The sequence below is a fragment of the Eulemur rufifrons genome, chromosome 12 (genome assembly GCF_041146395.1).
Source record: "Eulemur rufifrons isolate Redbay chromosome 12, OSU_ERuf_1, whole genome shotgun sequence".
NCBI classification, from domain to species: Eukaryota; Metazoa; Chordata; class Mammalia; order Primates; family Lemuridae; genus Eulemur; species Eulemur rufifrons.
In genome coordinates, this window is record NC_090994.1 from 22,543,128 (window position 1) to 22,566,326 (window position 23,199).

The following is a 23,199-nucleotide window of genomic DNA, read 5'->3' on the forward strand; positions in this document are numbered from 1 at the left end:
CAGCCAAAAACACAAACACATTCAGAGAATCTTTTCCCCTTTCCTGAAGGATGGGGTGGAGTTTGGACAGGAAGAACTATAGGAAGCCAGGAGTTGTGACAGTCCCAGCAAATGTGGCCCAGTCACGTGGATACAGGAAGAATGGTCTGGTGAAGGATAAGGAACAAAGTGGTTGGGAAAAATGCAGTAAGGGACTGAACGCAGGATCAGCCTTAGGTGACATTTCCCTCACTTAGACGCACAGGCACAACCCCGCCCACACAGAGGCACACACACGGGGGTTTGAGTTTCCGCAGACCTTGCTGAATAATCCTTAGCTTTCCTCTTAATCACTTTAGCTCTACCCTTTAGCTATTCCAAGGCAGGTGCCCCTGTCCCCCGCCCGACCCCACCGGTTTCCTCTGCAGAAACAATCTGCGGCTGAGGGTTGCGCCCTGGCTCTCTGCCCGGCACCTCTGGTGCACGGACAGGAGGTTCCTGCCCACGATGCAGACATCTTCTTTTCCTGCCTTTCCAAAAGCATCGGAGAGGGAAGAGGTTCGTCCCGGAGGTCTGGGCGCAGGACCTAGGAGGAAGAGGTTACGAGGACACTGCGGGGAGCGTGCAGTGCCCTCTGGACAGACAGCCCGGGCCCGTCAGTCACCCTCCTTTCCAGTGGACGTCCTCTCCTTTCTCACACAGCCCATATAAAAATGAAGCAGCAGCAATTTTTATTGAGGGACCTAAACTGAAAATAGGTTTAGAACATAATTTAAAAAAATAAAACAGCAAAAGTAGCAAAAAATATATGACCTTTTTAAAAACATTTTCCTTTTTTTTTTTTCTTTTTTCTTTGTTTTTAATATATAGCGACTGATGCCTCCCAGCCACCAGGAGCATCTTACCCAATGGGTAAATCTCTGGTAACGACCCTTTTAAAAAGACATGTAAATATATACTCAGATTTATACACTTTGTGTTTTCTTCATAGCTATATACAAAGCCCCCGGTTTGGGGCTGGGCCCCAGGGCCACACGCTCTCCCGCCTTTGCCCCACCGTCCTCTGGCACCGTAATATTTGGTCAGCAAAGCAAATTAGTATCGGAATTAATAAGCTACTGGCACCATCTATCTGGAGCAGAGGTCGCCTTGAACCGAGGCCGGAAGCATTGACCTCCTTACTGCTGTCGCCCTGAGGACAAGGCACCTGCCACCAGAATGCAAGGGGCTCACGGGTTAAGGTGAAACAGACAAAACCAACACAGGAACGCTCTCGAAGCTCTCGCTTGCACGCCTGTCCGTCTCCCGCCACCCCACCCTCCAGGCGGTGCCTGGTGGCAGGGAGGGGGCTTGGTCCAGCATTTGGGAGGAAGGAAGTGTCCATTGGCAAGTACCTGCTTCTCTGCTCCTCTCTCTCTCTCTCTCTCTCTCTCTCTCTCTCTCGCAAGCAGGCTGAGAGGAAGAGGAGGAAGAGAGGTGAGCTCAGTGGGGTGAAGGCGGGCCACACAGCAAGGCCTCAAGTAGGCAGCCGGCTCCTGCCAGCAGGAAGGGGGGCAGGGACAGGCAGTGGGCCCAGCAGGGAGTCGTGGGTGAGGGTTACAGTTGGCCATGGAGTCTGGGGAGGGGCGCGGTGGGTGGGAGTCAGCGTGGTTTGAGTCCACCATTAGCAAGCTGGGCTGGGTGTCGGGGCAGACAGGGCTCCTCGGGCAACGGCTCATGAGAGAAGACGGAATCCTCCCCCGAGGAGCAGGTGGAGCTTCGGGTGTCGGGGAAGCTGGGGGAGTACTGGTCCAGGGGCATCGACAGGTCCAGGTACTCCTGCGACAAGCGACAGGAAGGCGCCATGGCCAGGTGCCCTCCTCCCTGGGCCAGGGCGGCGCTAGCGCAGCAGGGTGCACCCACGTGAGCAAAGGCAGCCTCACCTGGTTGGAAGTCAAGGCCACGATGCGGTCCAGGTCTTCCACCAGCTGCTTGAAGGTGGGTCTCTGCGAGGGCACCGCGTGCCAGCAGTCCCGCATCATCATGTACCTGCGGCAGGGGCGTGAGGTCAGGGAGGAAGGACGCGAGCAGAGGCATGACCAGGAGGGCGGCTCCCCCTGGGGGGACACCCTCTCGTCCAGGTCTCTGCCCCCAGTGCCGGCCTCAGGGCCGCCGGCATCGCCTCGGGCTTACAGCTCGCTGGTGCAGTTGCTGGGCTTGTCCATGCGATGGCCCTCCTTCAGCAGCTTGAAGAGCTCCTCCACGGGCACGCCGGGATACGGGGAGCCGCCCAGGGTGAAGATCTCCCACAGCAGCACCCCGAAAGACCACCTGCGGACGAGCACAGAGCCCCGGGCTCTCAGGGACCATCCCGAACCTCCTCGACCCCAACGCAAGTCCCTCCTTCCTAGGGCAGGGCCGGGAGTCCGTGCGCAGGACAGACTGGGCTTTCTGCGAGCCAAGGGAACGCATACAGACAATGTCCTGTTTTTTTCCTTCATCCGTCCAGAAGGGACACAGGGCGCCACTGTACTGCAGTTTTCCATCCCACCATCCCCGGCAGGCGCTTATTTCAGACTCACACATCACTCTGGTGGGTGTAGATCCGGTCAAACAGCGCCTCGGGCGCCATCCACTTCACGGGCAGGCGGCCCTGCAACAGCATGGGCAGGCTGAGGGTGGCCCGGGCAGGGCAGCGAGGGGACAGGTGGTGGCGGGACGGGGCGGGGCCAGGAGCAGTGCCCGCGTGTCCAGCCCACCCCCACCCCGCCTCGCGGACAAAGCCAACCCGGGTCAGAGCAGGTGTGGCGGCGCCCGCCGCACTCACATTCGTGGTCTTTTTATAGTAGTCGATGTGGTGGATGTCCCGGGCCAGGCCGAAGTCTGCGATCTTCATCACGTTGTCCTCTGTCACCAGGACGTTCCTGGCAGCCAGGTCTCGGTGGATACACTGCAGAGGGCGGGAGGGAGGTGAGGGAACCGGAAGGCTCTAGGGGCTGCCAAGGGCGAAACACGCCCACTCGGGGGTCTGGGTCGCCCGCTGCTCCTCGGGGATGGACGTGCAGGCAGACCCACGATGCCCTGCCCCTGAGCCCTCCTTAACTCCTCTAGCTCGAGTCTCAGTCACTTCAGCAAACCCTCCCTTCCTGCCCCTCCCCAAAGGCTGAGGACCCTCTAAGCCGCCGGACCGCAGGGGCCAGACCGCAGGGGCACGTGCTCCCAAGCCCCATCCCGGCACAGCACACCCACGCGGTCAAGGCCACCCTGCACCGCGCACCAGAACTGTGCCGGCGCTCTCACAGCATCCCCGTAACGACGTGGGACGTCAGCACTGCTGTTCTTACTTTGCATTGGGAAGAAATACGAGATGCCGAGTAGCCACCCAACGCTACGCGGAAAGTGGCCCAGACCTGAACCCGATCCGGTCTGACCCCAAGGCCGCTGGGCCGCACTTGTTCTCCCAACTCCAAGTTTCCCAGGGAGCCTCAAACGGCAAAAGGGGTCAGTGCCCAGCAGGCCCACGACTCCACCCAAGGATTAAAAGTCACAAGCTAGAGTGCCGGCAGGGCTCTGTTCCCACCCCAGCTTCACTGGGGGATGGCAGGAGTGGGGGGCCTTCGGGTTCCACACCTTCTTGGAGGCCAGATACTCCATGCCTCGGGCCACCTGGTAGGCGCAGGAGACCAGGTCCTTGGAGGAGAGCTGCTCCTCTGGGTTGTGGCTGGGGTTGTAGCAGTATTCCAGCCCAGGGGGCCTGCGGGCCTGCAGGTACTCCCGCAGGTTGCCCTTGGAGGCGTACTCCACGATGACGTACAGCGGACCTGGGCACAGACGGACAGGCCATCAGGGCAGGCGGCAGGTGAGCGGCTTTAGCCTCCCCGCCAGGAAGCCCACCCCCAGCGGCAGGCACACCACGCCCAGCCTCCTCTTTGGGGGACCAGGGGAAATTCATTCTATTCCTCAGAGAAAGTCAGGGAAATCATTCTTCCTAGCACAGTCCAGAAAGTTCCAGAACAAAGTTGGGGTAGGAGCCCTAATTCAGACCACAGTTGCTTTCCTGTTCCTGTCCACAAACCGTGTGTGAATCTAGGTGCCCGTATTCTTGGAGGAACACCAGTGGGCATCGGCCCAGACCCGAGAACATTCCAACCTCTGCCACACTGGCCTCCCTTCACCCCCTCCCTGCGGTGTGGCCGAGAGGGGCCGTGCCACTGGGACCCCAGCCCAGCTCCCACCTGCCCCCTGGTAGCAGAAGGCCCGCGCCCTGCCCCTGGCGCGGCACCCACCGTCCTGCGTGCAGGCTCCCAGCAGGTTGATGATGTTCTTGTGCTTCCCGATCATCTTCATCATCTCCATTTCTGAGATCAGGTCTGACAGGTCTTTCTCCGTTGCATCCGCTTTACACACAGACCAGAGAACGACAGGGACTCTTTACTTTTGGAAGGGAGGGAGGCAGGAGAAAGGCTGAGGGGGACAGAGAGGGTGCATGCCCGAGGCGGCTTTTCCCTGGGGCCTGAGTCTCTCCTCCCCACGGCCCTTCCACGTTGATTTTCTCTTCCCTCTCTTGGGAGCCGTTGTTGCAACATGTGACGGTGAGTGGGCAGGGGACATGGTGAGGAATCAGCAGGTGACGGGCTCTGGAATAAGCACCTGACACAGCCCAGACTGACACCAAGGAACAGAGCGGGATCACAGCGACACCGGGTGCCCAATGCCCCTCCACTCCGGGGAGCCCGAAGCAAGCGGGGTAGCAGGTGTGGGCAGTGACAGCCCCGAGCTGTTCTGCTGGCCCGGGGCCCCCAGTGTGCTTGGAAAGGGAAAGGACTGTTTTTGCACTTACACTTCAACATCTTCACCGCCACTTTGGTCACTCGGTTGGGTTTGTCCTTGTCCAGCCCAATGGCCTCAGCCAACACCACCTGCCCAAAGCAGCCCTCTCCCAGGGGTTTGCCTAAGACCAGTCTTTGGGGGGAAACAGAGAGTGGCGTAAGTGGGGGCTGGGCAAGTTCAAGCCTCGACAGGGCCCCCCACCTCCACCTCTCTGTATTTCACCAGCTGAGAGTAGAAGGCGGAAATGATTATTCCCGGAGGCATTTCACACGCCTTCACCCCCTAGGTCTCAGTGTACACACCTCCCACCATGAGGACAAGCCCACGGAGAGCTGGGGTCAGAGCATTACCTGTCCCGGGGCAGCTCCCAGCGAGGGTCTTCGGGAAGCTCATACTCAGAGACCCCAGCGAGCATGGGGGTCCCGCTGGAGGATAGCCTTGAGGGCCGAACCAGAAGAACCCCGGAGTTCATGGAGGCGCTGGAGTCAGCCGACACCTGCAGGGAAGAGTGGGGTCACCCTTCTAGCAAGGACAGGGGAAGTGGCAGCCCGGGCTTCCCAGCAACGGCAGAGACGCGATTCTGTGCATCTGATACTCCTTCCCCGATGCAGAGTGGTGGAGAGACCGCCGGGGCCAGAAGACCCAGGTTCTAGGACTGGCCTATTCCCGCCACGGACTGGCCTTTCTGGGCTCCATCTTACTCACCTTTAAGATGAGTAGCCCAAAGGTACCTAGGCTGGCTGGACATTTTGTAACTTATCATCGCAATAACAACTCTGCTCTTGTCTTGATTCTTTGTGAAAACCCTGCCTCAGTTTACAGATTGTTCTGAATGAATGGTCACTCTTACGCATGCCTTCGCCTCCTGGGCCATCTCCTCCCATGAGGGGAGGGTGGGCACACCGGCGGGGCAAGGGCAGTGGGGGCCGACTCATGTCCCCTTCTCCACCCGATGCCTCTGCACCTCCAACCTGCCCCCAGGACGGTTCCAATGCCACCAAAGACACATTCAGTCCAGACAGGACATTCTCCCAGTCCACGTGCTGGGGGAGGGCAGGGGACTTGCCGTGGGCCGTGGGGGGACAGCGGATTCACAGGCTAGACCAGCTTGAAACCCACTCTGGGACACTCAGCTAAAGAAGTTCCACTGTGCCCTGCCCAGAAGCCAGGAAGCAAAGCCGGAGGCGGCACGTTAGGAACGGGGGGGGGGGGGGGGGGGGGGCAGGCTGGAAGAGGACCCTGGAGAAGCCCCTGGGGGCACAGGGGGAGAGGGCAGTGCCGAGCGTGCGAATCCCCCATCTACTTTCTGTTACCTGTCTGCGCAGGGGGATGCTCTTGGCCAGCTTGTGCACGGCCATCTGGCTGTGGAAGTCGCTCTTCTTGGTGCCACTCTTCATCTTGTAGATGATGACGGAGCCCACCATGCAGGAGATGAGGAAGGCCCCCGTGCAGTAGATGATGATCTCCAGGTACAGGGGCGAGGTCATCACCGCCGGCCTCTCCTCCAGGGCTGAGTCGGTGTGAACAGGGTGTTAGCAGGCTCTGGGGCCCCGTCCACAAGGTGGACAACACCCATCTCCTGTCCCCTGGGAGCTTTTAGGGAGGAGAAGGACCACACTAGGTTCTAGCCAGGACTGGGATTCTGGCACTGAGAGGACTGGGCGCCTGTGATCTTTGGGGCTTCCCTAAACTGACTCGAACCCCGCAGGAGGGACAGACTACAGCCATCTTGCTGCTGAGTCCCACCCCGTGCATTCCCGAGCCTCCCTGCTCGGCTGGACTCCTGGCCTAGACGTTACCCGGACCCTGCAAGGGGCGGCCGAGAAGTCACTTCTGAATGGCTTTCTCGGTCTCTTTGTGGACACGTGGCGGAGCCTCAGCACCGTGTGCATACATTCACTGCGGAAGCCACCAGGTGCGAGGGCGGGGCCGGAGCCTTGTTCGTTTCTGCGTGCCACAGTACCTGGCCACGGTGGCACTCACAGAATGAGGACACATGAAGGGAGAGGCTGCCAGCCTGCGTCCCGACTATCCGTCCCACCTCGAATCTGTGTCACGTGTCAGATCAGACAGGTAAATAATTACACCTAGCCAAACCACAGGCACAGCTGACTTAATTTCCAAACATGTCTGGACTACTCTAGATACAAGAAATCAACTTTTTTGCAGTTCTTAAGATTTCTACTCACAGGTCCCAACTCCTAAAACTTAAGAAGGAAATGCACAGGGGCAGGGAGGGGGTTGGCACTGTTTTATTCTCTCCTCCCACTTTCCATTTGGAATCCCCCCCAGGGCCACAGAGGCCAAGCCCGTGCAGCCCGGCCTCCCTTGAGCAGGAGGCTGGGCGGCCTTCGCCCCGGCACACACAGCGCCGCTTCGCGGAACATGCCCCGCCCCGCGAGTCCTCCTCCCAACCCTCCCGGTAAGACACACCGGCCAGCCACGGAGGCGGCACCCCTGGGGACCCTTCCAGACAGGCACGAGGCGCGACCCCAGACTGAGTCCCGGGGGGACTGAACGTCCCCAGCCCTGACAAGGAGCTGGCAGCGCTGCAGGTGGGAGAAGTGTTTCTGTTTTATTTCCCCCCATGTTGAGAACCGAAGACGACGGACAGAGGACACAGACAGGACAGAGACAGGGACGAAGATAAAAACAGAACGCTTCTCCGCCTCAGGCAGGGGCACCGTGGGCCTGCTGGGCAAGCGGGGCAGGGGGAGGAGGGAGGGAGGAGGGGTAGTGCCAGCAGGAAGAAGGACAGAGCAGCCCCCAGACCCACATGCAGGACTCTCCAAGAGGCAGCCACAACCCTGCGGTCACCAGCCCACCACCCGCAGCAGGCCGCAGGCTCCTTCCTTCCTGGGTCAGTGTGCAGACCTCCCCTCTTGGGATAGGAGAGGTGGCGGCGGCAGCTAAAGAGGAGAAACGGGCATTGTCACCCTCCTGCGGGTGCCGGGGACAGGCCTTACTGAAAGCAGCTCGAGTTCACTTGTCTGGGTAGAGCCTCTCCTCCTCCAAAGGCAGAGGACGGCAGTGTGGACGGGTGGGCTCGTGCTGTTCCTTGCAAGCAGCAAGGCCCTCTTGGGAGGGGCGGGTGGGGCCCTTTCTGAGACCTTTGGGACTGGCCAAAAGAATCGGGTAATTCGGACACTCCGCATGGAGGAGGGCAAGCTGCTGGAGCCCAGGCCGGAAGGAGCCTGCCCTGGCGCAGAGCCCGGCTGCAAGTCACCCAGAGCCCGCGCATGCATCGCACGGGCCGGGGGGAGCCAGAGGCAGGGACACAGGCGGGAGCCTCCGTGCGCCTGCAAAACTAAGGAAGCTCCTGTGCGAGCCAAGAGGAGGCAGCCCTCAAAGCCGGAGAAGGAAGGGGCAGGTGGCAGGCAGGAGCCCCTTCCTCTGTGTCTCCCCCAGCCCCGCAATGCATGCTCCCCCCGTGCCCGCGGCGAGGGCAGGACACCGAGAGGAGAGGTGCGTGTATACCTTCCAGAACGGTCAGCCATGCAGAGTGGTGGGAGAGTCCGATAGAGTTACCCGCCAAGCACGTATACTCCCCCGCGTCCTCAAAGGAGACATTCCTTAAGTGAAGCACTTCCATCTCCTTGTCGGTGGTGTTAACTCCGGCAGTCTAGAAGAGACAACGGAAGCAAAATGGACAAGCACCGGGCGCAAGACCCCTCAGAGACACAGAGAGAGAGGGAGGGAGACGGGGCGGGGTGGTGGGGGGACCAGAGAAGAAACGCTCCCCAGCGTCTGCTTTGCAACAAGGAACAAACAGCAACCACCAGGCAACAAAACCTGTTAGAGGAAGAGGGCGAGACCCTGAGGGAGGAAGTCCGCAGACCTGAGGACCACGGCGGTTACGACCCTTCACCAGCGCTGGCAGCCCGGCCCAGCCGAGCATGCGGCGGCGGGCGGCATGGAGAAATGGGGCCGGCGGGCGGGGCTGCTTGGTTTCGGGGAAGGAGAGTCGGAGGCACACACAGGAGGGTGGGAGGGCACTGCAGTCACACACACGCACACGCACACGCACGGCCTGGGGACACCGCCCGTCCTACCCTCCGCTCACACTTGCAGTCCGAAGCATCATTCACGACACAGCAAGACCGTGTCGCCACGAGACCACGCACGGACCGGACACGCACACAGCCCGGGAACACACAGGAGGTCCGGAGGGAGCCAGCAGACACCAACACAGCACCAAACCAAGCCAGCCTCCCGGGCCGGGCATTTTTCCATGGCTCTGGGCGCTACAAGTGCAGCAGGACAACAGGGAGAGTCCGGCGGGGCACGCGCCCGGCAGCCGGGGCCTACATCCAATTCCCAGCACAGGGTCCCGTCCGTCTCCCCGTTACCTTTTGCCACAGGTCTGGTGACAGTGAGCCACGCAGACTGGTTAGCTTCACCAATGTAATTGGAAACCTTACACACATACTCCCCGCTCTGGGCCTCTGTCACATTGAACAGGGTCAGCACCTCCGCATCCGAGCTATTAATCCCCGAATGCTGGAACAAACCAACGACACACCAGTCAGTTGGGCAAACGCCCGAGATGTGGCCACACTACGCTCCCGTGTCAATTCCAGGCGGGCCCGGGAAGCTGAGGCGAGGGAGACGTTCAGGGAGAGTTACCATCTGTCTCTCTTTAAGACGAGACAAATGGGCTGCAAACGTCCAGAGTGTTTGATTGGGAAAACAAAAACAAAAATTCTGCATCGAATCAACTGTCCCGTTTGTGTTCAACGCCCTCCTCCAGGACTGCGGCAGGGGCCGTGAATGGACACGGTGGCCGCGGTCCCCTGGCCACCGCCCCGTCCCCCAGAGCAGTTTCAGCACCAGCAGCAAAGAGAAGGGACGGAGGGATGGACAGTAAATCTCTGGGACAGCCAGGCCGGGGAGGATGAGGTCCAGCTCTGGGACAAGGAGGTAAACAACCTTCCCAGCCTCTGGTGACTTCCTGTCGCGAGATCCGCTGGCGATTTGGGCAATTAGCTTCCCTGGATTAATGGAGCATTCGGGGAAAGGCAGACAGTGAACGTCTGGGAGCGAGAGGAGACAGGAAGAACATGCCATCACTCCTCATTCAGCTCAGAATTTACAGGTGGCATTTGTTTTTCCAGTTCTACGTAAGGCATGCCCTTGTCAGTCACCCCAACTGCCAGAAAGGTCGTTAATTCGGGAAGCAGGGCGGAGACCGGGACATGCTTGCTGGAAAGGCTTGGGTTCTGGACAAAAGGCAGGAGTCCACATTCCGTCCTCGAGCAGCTGACCCTGCGGCCCCACAGCGTCCCTCTGGCAGCTCTTTGGAAACCCACGGGCCCACCCCCCAGCGCTCTGTTCCCGCTCACTCCTACTCTGAGCTGTCCCTGGTTCTGGGCAACGTGATTAGTCCCTGCTCAGAGAGAGTGTGTGCCTGAAGCCTATCGCGTGACCCTGATCCCGGGCACTGAGCCTGCCCACGGGAACTTGAGCCCCGGAGACGCTGGTCTCCACCCAGCACGCTGGCCCAGGGACACGGGGGGCCCAGATTACCTTCAAGATCTGGACGTAGGGCAGGTTGTCGGGACCAATCTTGCTCCCATTCACCTCGATGTGCTTTAGCCACTGGATGTGAGGCTGGGGGTCGCTGTACACCTTACACATGAACTCCACGTTGCTGCCCAGGGCCACCGTCTTGTTGGCAGGCAACCCTGCCTGCAGGATGGGCCGGTGCGGGGACCGCTCTGTGGAAGAACAGTGAGAGGCTTGTCAGGCGCTGCCATGCCTGGTCCAGGCTAAGGAGAGCGTGCCCACCCAGTACCCCCCAAGCTTCCCAGTGGTGGGCAGGGCACCTCCCGGGGCTTCTGCTGAGCCCTAGCCCCCCAAACCTGAGCTAGGAAAAGAGACACCCTCCCTTCAGCCCTAAGCCATCCTCCAAGGCAATGCACTCTTATCTACAGGCATAGCGAACCTCTCTCGCCTTAGTGGATAACGTCACAACAGACCTCCGCACGGCCTACTTCTCCTTAAGCAAAACTGGACAGTCACTGCCAGACTCCTGCTGAACAAGGTGTGTTCCCGGAGCACGGCACCGGCATCACCTCAGGAGCTCGTTACAAATGCAGAATCGCCTCCCCTGCCCAGACCTCCTGGATCACAAGCTCCTTTTTAGACGATATCATCAAAACCAAGACAGACGCTGCCTATGAGACTCTGTACCTTACAATCTCTAGGGAATAAAACCTCTAGAAGGAACGGGCTGCAGTCATCGCCCCGAGAGGCACGGTGTTCTTCCTAGAGTCTCCTGTGGTGACCTCAACTGGACTCGGGTCTGGTTCTACACTGACAAGGTACTGAGCTCTCGGAGCCTGCGCGTGGGTGCTCTCGGGTGTACTAGAACACCGATGCCAACCTTGGAGAAGTATTTAGAGAGTCTAGCGTATTGCTGTGTTCACTATGCGACAGCTACAGTTACGCCTTTTGTTTAGTTTTGATTTTTGGAGACCGGGTCTCACTCTGTTGCCCAGGCTAGAAGGCAGTGGCATCATCATAGCTCACTGCAACCTCACACTCCTGGGCTCAAGGGATCCTCCTGCCTCAGCCTCCTGAATAGCTGGGACCACAGGCGCACGCCACCACGCTGGCTAATTTTTTTTTTTTTTCCTAGAAACAATGTCTTACTATGTTGCCCAGGCTGGTCATGAATATTATGCCACATTTAACATCACGACACCACCGGCCACCTCCTCCAGGACAAACTAGCAACAGCACCTTCTATTTCACGGCAACACAGAGCTTTGAGATGTAATAACTGTCTGATCCTCTTAACTCTATTTTACAGATAAGAAAGGTGAGGCTCCAAAGGGGGAAGTGGCCTGTTCTAGGTGACAAAGCTATTATAGTAAGTGCCACACACTATACTATGCCCCTAAGAGACGCTGCAGCTGTGTTCTCCAAACCTCCTCCCTCTAAGCTCTAATCTGGCCACTCCTGCTGCCTTTGCCTTTTTTTTTTTTTTTTTTTTTTTTGAGACAGAGTCTCTCTCTGTTGCCCAGGCTAGAGTGAGTGACGTGGCGTCAGCCCAGCTCACAGCAACCTCACACTCCTGGGCTCAGGTGATCCTCCTGCCTCAGCCTCCCAAGCAGCTGGGACTACAGGGTCACAGCTAATTTTTCTATTTTTAGTAGAGATGGGGTCTTGCTCTTGCTCAGGCTGGTCTCAAACTCCTGACCTCGTGTGATCCTCTCGCCTTGGCCTCCCAGGGTGCAGGCATGAGCCACCGCGCCCGGCCTGCCTTCGCCTTCTTACCCACGACATCGAGCTGGTAGGTGTGGTTAATGCTGCCGTACTCGTTTTCCACAATGCAGGTGTAGTTGCCCTTGTCAGAGGGCACCACGGAGTCCATTATGATGCTCCAGGTGGCGTAACGGACCTGAGGAGAAGCACAGCGGTGGCTGTGGGTCTGGAGGGTCTGGAGGGAGCACGGGCAGCGCCGGTGCCATGCGCTGAGGCTCCGAGTCAGGGCGGCACACGGCCCCAGGCTGCAGCCCTAGCAGGACAGAGTGCAGAGCGCGCCAGCCTCAGCCTGTTCACACTCTGAAAGAACACTCAGGACGACTGGAAGACGGGCATGGGGACTCGGGAGTCTTCACCGTGGAATTCAAGGCCATCTGTGATCGGGACAAATGTGCCTTCTGAAAAGTCTCCCAAATACACCAGGAGTGTTCCCAATTGGCACACCTCTGTCCGTGCCATTCCTGCGCCTGGAACGGCTCTCCTGCTGAGATCCGGCACTGCCTGCCCTTGACATCTCATTTCCAAAACCATCTTCTCCAGCCCAATCTCTGGTCAGAACTGTTCTCACCCCTCCCTCTGTCTACTGAAGCACCAATCACAGTCTGCCTTCTACGACAGGTGCTCCGGACACAGGACCTCCTGCTGGACTGGAAAATCTTTACGGGCAGGAACATTTGGAGCATAGTGCCTTGCGCACAGTAAGCACTTGGTGAATCAATTTAAAATGTTTCCCTATTCTTTCTTTCTTTTCTTTTCTTTTTTTTTTTGGAGACAGAATCTTTCTCTGTCACCCAGGCTAGAGTGCAGTGGTATGATCATAGCTCACTGCAACCTCCAACTCCTGGGGTCAAGTAATCCTCCTGCCTCAGCCTCCCAAGTAGCTGGGACTACAGGTGTGTACCATCACGCCCAGCTTATTTTTCATTTTCAGTAGAGACAGGGTCTCACTCTTGTTCAGACTGGTCTCGAACTCCTGAGCTCAAGCAATCCTCCTACCTTGGCCTCCCAGAGTGTTAGGATTACAGGCGTGAGCCACCGTGCCCGGCCCCTCTGCTTTTCTTATACACAATTATTGAGAAAAGAGAAGCTAGGTGAGATGAGAAAAAACAGGGACTCCATGGATAATCAGAGACTCTAAAGAGGGACTACAAGGAAGATGTTCTTCCGACAGATATAAATGGGCAAAGGACACAACAATCTATAAGAGGAAATGAAAATTGCTTATTAACATGAAAATTCTAACTTCATTAATAAGCGAAATAATACATAAAAGAACATGAAATACAGCAGTCCCCCCTTCTCCATGGGGGATGTGTCCCAAGACTCCCAGTGTACGCCTGAAACTACAGCTGGTTACAAAGCCTATACACGCTGGGTCTTGCTATACACACATACCTATGATAAAGTTTAATTTATAAATTAGGCACAGTAAGGGATTAATAACAAGGGCCAATAAAATAGAACAATTATAATATACTGTAATAAGAGTTATGTGAATGTGGTCTCTCTCAAAATAAAGATATTTTATACTGTGCACCCCTGTTTTTGGTCCTGGGTTGACTGTGGGTAACAGAAACCATGGCCAGCAACATAACAGTTGCTGGGCTTTCATATACTGAATCTGTTGGCAAAGGTGTAGTGAATTGGTCATTCACATACTCCGCTATGGGAGGGTGAGTTAATTTTCTCTCTCAATAAAATAACTGGGTAGCATGCATCAAGGGCTTAAAAAATGCTTACACCCTTTGACCTAGCAGTTTCATTTCTAGCAATCTGTCCTAAGGAACAACACTGCAAAATACCGCTGAAGAGATTTGCTGCAATGTTATTTATAAAAGTGAAAAACTAGAAAATACCTAACATCACAAAATACTCTGTGATATTTTGCCATGAAAAATTATCATTCCAACGCTCATGCTTGAAATATAACACAAAAAGACTCATGAGGTTACCAAACAAGATAAGAAATTATACACATGATGTAATTAACTCTGTAAAAACCATATACACAGAAAAAAGACTGAAAAGATTTTTTAACTTTTATTTGCATTTTTTTGTATTTAAAATCTGGAAGAATGCATTACCTGTAGAGTTAAGAAACCACTATTTAAAACAATGGAAAGCATATAGTAAGGATTTTCTAACTCAGTTTCTCCCATTCCTCTTATTCTGACTTGCACATACACACACGTACCTTGTAGCCTCCGATCCTGTGGTCGGGTTTGAATTCTTTGCCATTTTTCAGCCAGCGCAGCGTGGGGTTAGGCGTCCCGCTGGAAGGGCATTTGAACTTCACCGTCTTAGCCGCTGGCACGGCGTGCAGCTTCTTCTCCATCTTTTCTGGGGACGTCCAGTATGGAGCTACAGCTGTCCAGGCAAAGCCGAGAGAGACAGGCGGGGACAGAGCGGCGGCATCAGGCTCCGGGGCCGGGGCCCAGCGGTGTGCCCGCACCTGTGAGCGATGCCCGGCACACGCCACCACAGGCACCGCCAGCCCGCGTGCCCTCACCGCTCCTCCCCACCCCCTAAGCCCAACGCCCAGGCCCGAAGGGCAGGAAGGTAGGAAACAGTGTCTCACGCATACGGTTTGGTTTGGTGTTATCTGTCTCTTTCTCCTCTGAGGAGGAGTCGTCATCGTCATCGTCGTCCTCCGAGGAGGGGAGAGCATCTACGGGAAGGAGAAGGGGCACTGAGGTGCCTCCGAGGGGCCTCTCGATTCGCGTCCACGTTGGCAGTCACCCCGATGAGGCCAGTGCAGTCACAGATGAGCACGGACAGCCCTCCCCATAAGGACGCCTGGGCCCACTTTTCCCTTAGTGACGATCTCTCTTGGTGGGACAGAAAGTGATCGTTTCAGAGCCAGGTGTTCCTGTCCTTGCACAACCCACTGCACTGCCCCCTCCGCCCAGCAGCCGTTACACTGGGTGGCTCCACCAGGGTCAGCTGTTCCTCTTTAATTTGAATTCCATCCTGCATTCAGAGGCTCTCACTCAACTCATGGTGCCACCCGGACACGCTGGGTCTCAGAACTAGCACAGGGCAGCTGTATCCTCTGGGAGACCCAGGCAGATCTCGGCACACGATGACATACATGTGCTGTTTCCAAAGCATGGGCTGAACAGCCTACAGCCAGAACCTTCCTAGCACGTGTCTGCTACAGGTTGGGGGCCGCCCTCCTTAACCAGAGCAGACGGGCGCCACCGCACAGCCTGCAGCTGCCGGCACGGCTCCCAGCAGGTATCATCCCTGGTGAGAACAGGCTTGACACACGTGTGGTCACCAGTCAAGGCTCAGGCCACAACTCTCTCCACTCCTTCCTAGCAATTCTGGGGAGCTGGTGCCAAGCCCACACCCTGAGGTGCACAAATGGCACAAAGAAAATTTCAGCTCCACTTCCTTGAATCCTAGTTTCGTGAAAGTCACGTTCTCTAAAGCGGCAGATTCTCCACGTCACAGAGCTCTAGGGTTCACTGGCTGCCCTATCACGGAAGCTAGAGAATTTTCCACAAAGCCTGTGGACATGGCAGTGCCCCTGGGTCCTGCCCCAGTGCGGCAGGGACCTCACCACACATTCTGGGGCTCTGAGCACGGGAGTGACGGGACAGAAGCTGGCCGAGCCCACTTAGCATCCTGGAGACCTTGGCCAGCCGTGAGGCAGACATGGCAGGGTCTCAAGGCCCCAAGAACATCAGCAATCACCTCCAAGGCGGATCTCGGAAGCCCCAGATCTCCGGCCTGGGCCGGCCCCACCTGGTCCCTCTGAGAGCTAAGCCACGCGGCGGGCAGGGCGCGATGTTAGTGGGCAGCAGTTTCCGAAGCAGAGTGGGGGCAGATCATGGAAGGGGAGGAGGTTCACCTCCCCTGAAACTGGCAGAGAGGGCTGCAGGGTAGGTCCAGGGAGAGGGCCAGGGCAGGGCTTGGCTACCAACCTGAAACATTGACGGAGAAGTAGGTGGTGTCACTGCCCGAGGGGCTGCTGGTCACGCAAGCGTAGAGGCCGGAGTCCGCGGGCACGGAGTCCCGCACCTCCACCTCCTCCCCCGTGATGCGGGTGCGGTTGCTTTCCACCAGCTGCACCCCGTCCCGCAGCCAGTTGATGCTCTGCACATCGTCCCGCAGCCGGCAGCGAAGCTGCAGCAGGTCACCAGGGTGGACCAGGAAGGACTCCACTTCCACAGGGGCGCCCCAGGGCTTGGCTGCAGCCACCCATGGGGGCGGGAAGGGGAACCGAGGGACCGGAGAGGAAGAAAGGGAGAGGAAAGGAGGGGAGAGAGAAAGGGAGTTACGCCAGCCACACTGAGCCGCATGGTCCCGGGCGTCACTTAGTTGAGGCTAAGAGCTGGGCAGGTGGGAGTGGGAGTATGGGTCAGTCGGGGAACGGCTGGCTGCCCGGGAAGCCCCGTGTCTTTTCCGCCCCACTCCTCCAAAAGTCAAAGGAAGAAAAAGGCAAAGTTAGGAAGCAGCTGCAGCAGCATTAAGCAGATCACATTTCGCTTCCCTCCTTCCTGGGGGAAAGGTCGGCCCTGCCTAGGACTTCTGTGTCCAGAGCGCCCCCTCCCCACACGCTGGGTTCCTTGCCAAGAACAGCCACTTCCCAGAGGGACACCCCAGTTCCCTCTGGCTAGCTCAGCCTCACCCCTCTCCCCAGGAACAGCTGAACAAACCTCACCCCTCAAACACCCAGCAGCCCCGCCCAAGTCCAGAGAGGGCAATTTGCCAACCGAGGGACGATGGGGGCTTCACGTGATTCGGCAAGTGTGGGGGCCTGGCCCCGCTGCGAGTCAGATGCACGTATGGGAGGGACAGCCCAGGGAGAGGTCAGCTCGGGGGAGCCTCTCGCTGACAGGTGTCGGCCGGGGACTTGGAGCTGCTGACTGTGTTGGGACCAGGGGCCGCAGCTGCCGCGAAGCCCACACTTGCTCTGGCGGCAGCAGCAGCCGCACACAAAGCTCCTTTCTCCTCATCCCGCTGCCCAGGCGCACCCCGCACGCCCCCCGCCCCTGCCACTTCCCTGTCCCCGGGTGGCAGGGCTGGACCTGCCCAGGCGTCCACAGCGCGCAGGATCCAACGCTGTCGAGAGCGCCCACTCCTCTCCTAACCCACACCTCTGCACGTGTCCACGGCCTGGGCCCTGACCCACCTGAGCCCACCGTCCTGGGCTGTAACCCGTCTCCTGAACACCAGCCCCCTTTCCTCTCGAGGGGAAAATGAAGTTTCCGTCTCCTTTTAGGATGTTCAAACACCCTGCTGGCACCTTCCTCGACCAGCAGAATGTACTTGGTGCCTCTCGAGCCTCCCACCTGACTTCTGTCCCCTGCCTTGGACAGGCCTCCTTTCTTACCCTACGCAGCTCCTGGGAACAACCTGCAGATCCCTGACCCCAGGCTCTGGAACACGACATGCTCTCCCACAGCCTCTGCTGTGGCTCACAGTGGCCCTGGCTCTCACCACTCACTGTCATCTCAGCCTAGCTGGTGGCTCCTCCTGGGCCAGTCTGGGATAGGTGGCCTCCCTGGGCAATTGTCACACTGAAGGACAGGCCCCTTCCTCAACCAAGCCCCGGGCGCGGGAATGTGTCACAGGTACCTTCAAACCCCCAGCACCCGAGAGTTGCTGTGTTTGTGCTTGCTGAATAAACGGCATAGGCACTGCCCACACCATCTTCTCGCTGCCTACCTGTCTAAGCTCTTTCCTCCTTCTCCCCCACCCATTTTAATGACCATCTTTCTGAACTGCACAACAGATTTCCCCTAGAAACCTTACAGATGAGCACAGGCGTCCCGAGCGCCACGGACTCGGAGTGGTTTTCCTGGGAGGGGCTGAGGCTGCAGGCCCTGCCCATGTCAGCCCAAGGGCTCTGTGTGGAATATTGGGACATCAGAAACAGGGGGTTCAGAAACCACTAGGCCAGTTTATTTTTGTGAATCCACTTAAGAGGAACACCACAAAGGTGAGCAGACCACACGACTGATTAAAAATAAGCTTTTGTGGGTCTCAGGGAAAGTTATTCTTTCCATTTCCAATGGCTTGTGGTTTTGCCAAGCGAAGGTAGAAGAAAAGCATTTTAGACTCGACCCTTAAGGGAAACAGCAGACACTCCTATTGATCAAATCTCATTTCCCTCAAATGACCTCACTGATTAAATATTTTGCAGCTCGTGATCTGTAGGAGCGGAGGCTTGGTCAACAGTACACTCGAATTCTCAGCCTCTGGCATCACAAAGCTTATTTCGACAGGTCTCAGAGGCAAAAAGTAGCCCTCAAAGACAAAAACACAGCAAGAACCCCCCAGGCACTCCCCCCACCCAGGGAAAGCAAAGGAACGCTGAGACCTGCTCCTGGCTGATTCCAGCTCTGGTCCACAACCGCCCACCCGTCCCAGCCAGAACGTGCAAACAAAACTCTTCTACGTGATCTATAACAAGCCTCTAAGAACCAGCTTTCTTTTCTCGATGTAGTCTTAGACCTGTGTTCCCTTGCAGATGGGGCTCAGGTCGCTTCATCCTCTCCCTTTCTCGGGACCATCAAGGGATAAATGGCCTCCCCGTGGCTGGAGCTCAGACTCCCTCTGCTGCTCCCAAGCCCTGGTGTGCTGTGCACAGGATAAATAAAATCCACAGCCCTGCTTAGCCTTCAAGGCTCCCCGATCTGCTTCCACCCGTCTCTCCATCCCATCTTGGTCTCCCTCTTGGGGACCTTCCACTCCCCGTCGGGCCGTATCCCTCCCCCGCCCCCGACTAGGCAAAGCCCACCATCCAAAACCGCCAGGAAGCCCCGCCTCTGCTCTAATTTTCTGTAAAATAGTTATTGTCTGAACCACACAAATTTGCACTCAATTATGTACCGTCTTGCATTTTTTAAACATCAGAGAAATAATTCACATACTGCACAGTTCATCTATTTAAAGTATACCATTCCATGATTTTTAGTGTATTCAGAGTTGTGCAACTATCACCACCATGTAACTTCAGAACATTTTTACCGTCCCCATAAAGACACCCCGCACCCACAGCAGTCACCCGCCACCCCCAGCCCCAGGCCAGGCAACCACTGATCTGCTTTCTGTTTGTAGATTTGCCTATGCCGGGTATTTCATATCAACGGAAATCATGCAACATGTGGTCTTCTGTGACTGGCTTCTGTCACCTGGCATCATATGGTCAAGGTTCTGCCATGTTGTAGCATGTAATAGCACTTCACTCCTTTTCCCGGCCTAATAATATTCCATCGTGTGGACGTTCCAGTCATCAGTTAATGGATATTTGTGTATACCGTTTCTTTTTTTTTTTCCAGTATTTGTTAATTGTTTATTTATCAAGAGAAACTATTCCCCAGCCCACACATTCATCACTCAGAAACGCAGGTCAGTGACAAACTCCTATGTAAATCAGCCCAAAGGAATTCTTTTATATTCCAAAATCACTTCGCACTCTGAAACATGCCAGCCTTCCTCAGCTCCTCAAAATCTTTCCTAGAATCCTACTTTCTGTAGAAATCTGCGTAAGCCGTCTTTCTTGGTTCAGCCACACCATCTTATACAAAGCTGCAGCCCCCAGGGATACAATGAATGCTCCGACAATACGAAACCGCAGACGCCTGCCCAGGAGGCGTCTGAGGTTTCGTCAAAGCGCTGGAAGCCGTGGTAGTTACTGTCTTTGATGGACGTGCCAACCTCAACACGTCCTTCCAGGCTGACGGAGAAATCAACTGCCGGGGACACCGTAGTTTCTTAACAGTCAGAAGTGTCCATGTCTTGCCTCCCCTAAGAATTAGCAAGCAACTCGGAGCAGAATTGGCTGTGACAATTTCCCCACAGTGCCTAACAAGGTCAGACACACAGGAACTACTCAGGAGGCCTCGAACTGAATTTAGCATCTGGCAAAAGCTTGTTTTTAGAGGAACCAAAAATCAGCCTAGGGCCCTTGGGTCCTGGTGGCTTTTTTCATTGCTAGGGGGCTCTTGGACGCAGGTCAGATTCTCCATTTACAAAGCAGGATAATGCCGCTTTCTCCTAGGAGATGATGGAACCAATAGCTTGCGTGTTTACTAGTCCCTGCCTGACCACATCACGGCCCCGTCGAGCGGCCCTGACCTTGGGGAGGCCTCTGTGTACGGTGCGGATTCCAGGGTGTCCCTGCTCACAACAATCGAGTCACTACGTCCCATTCCCTTTCAGTCTTTCCAGCGATCCTCACGCACGCCCTCATCAGGAAGGTCCGCGCATCTTCAGCTCCGGCTCCCCAGGGCTGGCCTTTCTCCGGTCAAGACCAGCGGGCCAGGGTTTATCGACACTAGTCCTTAGCTGTCCATTAGCCAGCGAAGAGCTGACCGACACTTTCACTGGGCTGGCCACGAAGGTGGAAAAAAGAAAACCACTTTATGGCTTAGCCACTTGAAACCAGCATTCCAACTGTTGGAGAGCTGATTAATTGGAATCAGACACAAAGGTGGCCCTCGGAATGTACAATGGGGACGCTGTGAGGGGAGCGACGTCCCAAAGCGCTTGCTCCGTGCATCTTGTTTCCCCAAGAGATGAGGGGGCGATGCAGGCTGAGGACATCTGGTATCTGGATTCCATGGTGACCTAGCCCGAGGCTGCAAACGTCTGGCTGCTCACCACTGCAGGCTCTAGGTGCCATGTGGTGGAAAACAGGCGCTGTGCTTCCATGCCAACAGGACAGAGCCCTGTCCCCTCACCGGAGGGGAAGGTTAGCGTTAGTTAGGGCCTGACTTGAACGTCCTTAGAGGACTCAGGCGCCCACCTCGTTTCCAGAGCCCCGGGCAGCACTCCAGAAACAGGAGAGAACAGAGGCCCTGCTTGGCCGCTGACTCTGAGACCGCGGAGGCCTCTAGTCCCGAGGCAGGGCCTGGGACGGGGCAGGGGGCCAGTGCACCGAGGACTCTGGATCCAGTGCTCCCACCCTGCCCCTCAGGGCAACCGAGGGTTGACTGGGGGCCACGCTTTTGTGTCACCCTCAAGGAAGCAGCTCCAAAGTGCAGAGGCAGGAGGGGTGGGCAGGGGACTTTCCCACGGCACTGTCAAGTTCAGGAACACGATTACTGCCAATGAAACCCTACCGAGACCCTCTCCTTTCCTACTCCCCCCAGATACTGCCGGTGTGTAGCCCCCAACACGCCAACAGTGTGGCACTTTGCCTAAGGCGGGACCAGCCAGAAATCTCTGGTTACTTGAGCGGGCAGTTCCGCCCGGGTACGTCAGATCAGACCCGCATTCTTGATTCTGAACCTGTGTCTTCTGCCAGCCGAGGGCACCACAAAGGGAGGGGCGAGACACCGTGAGGAGGCCCCGAACCCATGCAAACCTTCTCACTCGTATGAGATGATGAGACCTCGGTTCCCGAAAATCCAAGAAGACAAGGAACTTTCTTCAACATCGCTATCATTAGGTGACTCGGTGAGTCCTTGTCACTGTGCAAGGATTAAACAAAAGCACGGAAGGCACAGGCCTTGCCCTGGCAGGAGTGACATTTACACAGCACCTCGCTTTGCTCGCAGCAGGTTACGCTGCGCCGTGAGACGGCCACACCTTCGGGACCGAGTGCAGGCGGCCCAGCATGGGCTCCTACGTTAGAAAAGGTACAGTGTCAGAGCAGAAGTTGAACAAAATGACAGGGAAGGGGGAGGGCGGCAAACAGGAAGGAGGTGGTCGTGAGCAGGGCTGTGCCTCGGTCTGAGCCGCAGCGGGAGACGAGGCCGGACTGTGTGGCCTGCCTGGATCAGAGGTTCACAGGAGACAATGGTCAAAAACAACGATTTCGGCCACTAAGATGGGGACAGAAAAGAATCACTAAAGCAGTCCCAGGGAACGCAGCCCTCTGCAGCGACTGTGAATGCAGGCCATTCATGCCCCACGGACAAACATACCTGAAATGGATTTTGAAATCCCACTGCACCAGCCCTGGGCCCACCACAGCCAACTTGGTCTGGACACTGTCCATCCCCGAACCTCGCAGCTGAACAGGAACCCGCGGAAGAGTAACAACCTGTCTGCACAGCACTTCACAGTATACCAGGTGCCTTCCCAGGTATCATCTGCAGATCCTGAAACAACTGTGCTCACAGCAATACTACTACTGGCCGATACTTCCGGTGTGTTTCACGTCCCGTGTACTGGGCGAAGCTTTCAGCACGGACCCTCTCCTTTGATACTATTCTTATCTCCATCCTGTGGATGCGGAAGCTTAACACATGCTAAGCGCAGCTCTCCGCATGTGTTGACTCACTGAGTCCCCACAACAGCCCTGTGAAGTAGGTGTTGTCAATACCCTCATTTCACAGGGAGGAAACTGAGGTGCAGGGACACTGGGATTTGTCTGACAGGGCCACCTACGGAGCAGTTAAGTGGCAGAGCAGGGATTCAACCCCACCTGGGCAGCCTGCTTCCCCAGAATCCACACCCACAGCCCAACTCTCCCTAGTCGCAAGGCAGCGTCCACGTCCCCTGCGTCTGTACAGTCCCCCACTTCCCAAGAGTGAGGAAGCCCCTGTGGCTCAGCTCGTGTCTGACAACACGCCCAGGTCTCCTTCCTCCTCGCGTGGGATTCTGAAGTTGGCTGCTTTGGGCCTACCTTCCTCCCTTCCCTCCTCAATCCCATAGCTCATACCACAACCACCACCCTACAGCCGAGTGCTTTAACTCACAAAATGCACTTTCCTGCCCCAGCTCCCCTGCCCTTGAAGACCACCTTTGGCAGGTGGGACAATGGGGTTGTGTGTGCTACACTGTGACCCTGGCAGACTCAGGACTCAGGACTAGTACTAATGGCCCATGTGGGCATGGCACTCCACACTTCACAAGGCATGTCTGCTCGTGTTCATGCTCGTTAAACACAAGAACACGGAGCTTGAGAGATTTCTCCCAAAATCACGAGACAGGGGTGAGGACTGTCTCTAGAGCCTGGGTCTGTCTGCCAGGCCCTGGGTTGGGCCCCTCCATGGTGTCTGGCTTCTCTCCCAGTGCCTGGTTCAGGCAGGCGCTGTCACAGCCTGTGGGACAGGGAGAGGTGCCCAGAGCGTGCCCTGCTTCCCACTGTCCCTGCCTCCATCCCCAACCAGCCACCTGACACCTTCTCTCTTCTCAAACCCCTCACCCTTGATCACAGCATACAGCTCATGACCTCTG

At 56.8% G+C, this 23,199-nt stretch overlaps 1 protein-coding gene across 2 annotated transcripts in view; it reads right to left on the minus strand.

Moving 5' to 3' along the window:
- Positions 1-1,421: 1,421 nt before the first annotated feature.
- FGFR1 (fibroblast growth factor receptor 1) overlaps positions 1,422-23,199 on the minus strand; it is a 47,530-nt gene continuing 25,752 nt past the window's right edge. For both annotated transcript variants that reach the window (XM_069484985.1, XM_069484986.1), the window contains 16 exons: positions 15,987-16,253; positions 14,636-14,725; positions 14,252-14,424; positions 12,070-12,193; positions 10,315-10,505; positions 8,266-8,410; positions 6,102-6,298; positions 5,139-5,284; positions 4,799-4,920; positions 4,245-4,355; positions 3,589-3,779; positions 2,786-2,908; positions 2,541-2,611; positions 2,152-2,289; positions 1,902-2,007; positions 1,422-1,797 (listed from right to left, as the gene is read on the minus strand). In XM_069484985.1, the coding sequence (XP_069341086.1) occupies positions 1,621-1,797; positions 1,902-2,007; positions 2,152-2,289; positions 2,541-2,611; positions 2,786-2,908; positions 3,589-3,779; positions 4,245-4,355; positions 4,799-4,920; positions 5,139-5,284; positions 6,102-6,298; positions 8,266-8,410; positions 10,315-10,505; positions 12,070-12,193; positions 14,252-14,424; positions 14,636-14,725; positions 15,987-16,253 (2,372 nt within the window). In that variant the 3' untranslated portion in view covers positions 1,422-1,620. The remainder of the gene's footprint in view (positions 1,798-1,901; positions 2,008-2,151; positions 2,290-2,540; positions 2,612-2,785; positions 2,909-3,588; positions 3,780-4,244; positions 4,356-4,798; positions 4,921-5,138; positions 5,285-6,101; positions 6,299-8,265; positions 8,411-10,314; positions 10,506-12,069; positions 12,194-14,251; positions 14,425-14,635; positions 14,726-15,986; positions 16,254-23,199) is intronic.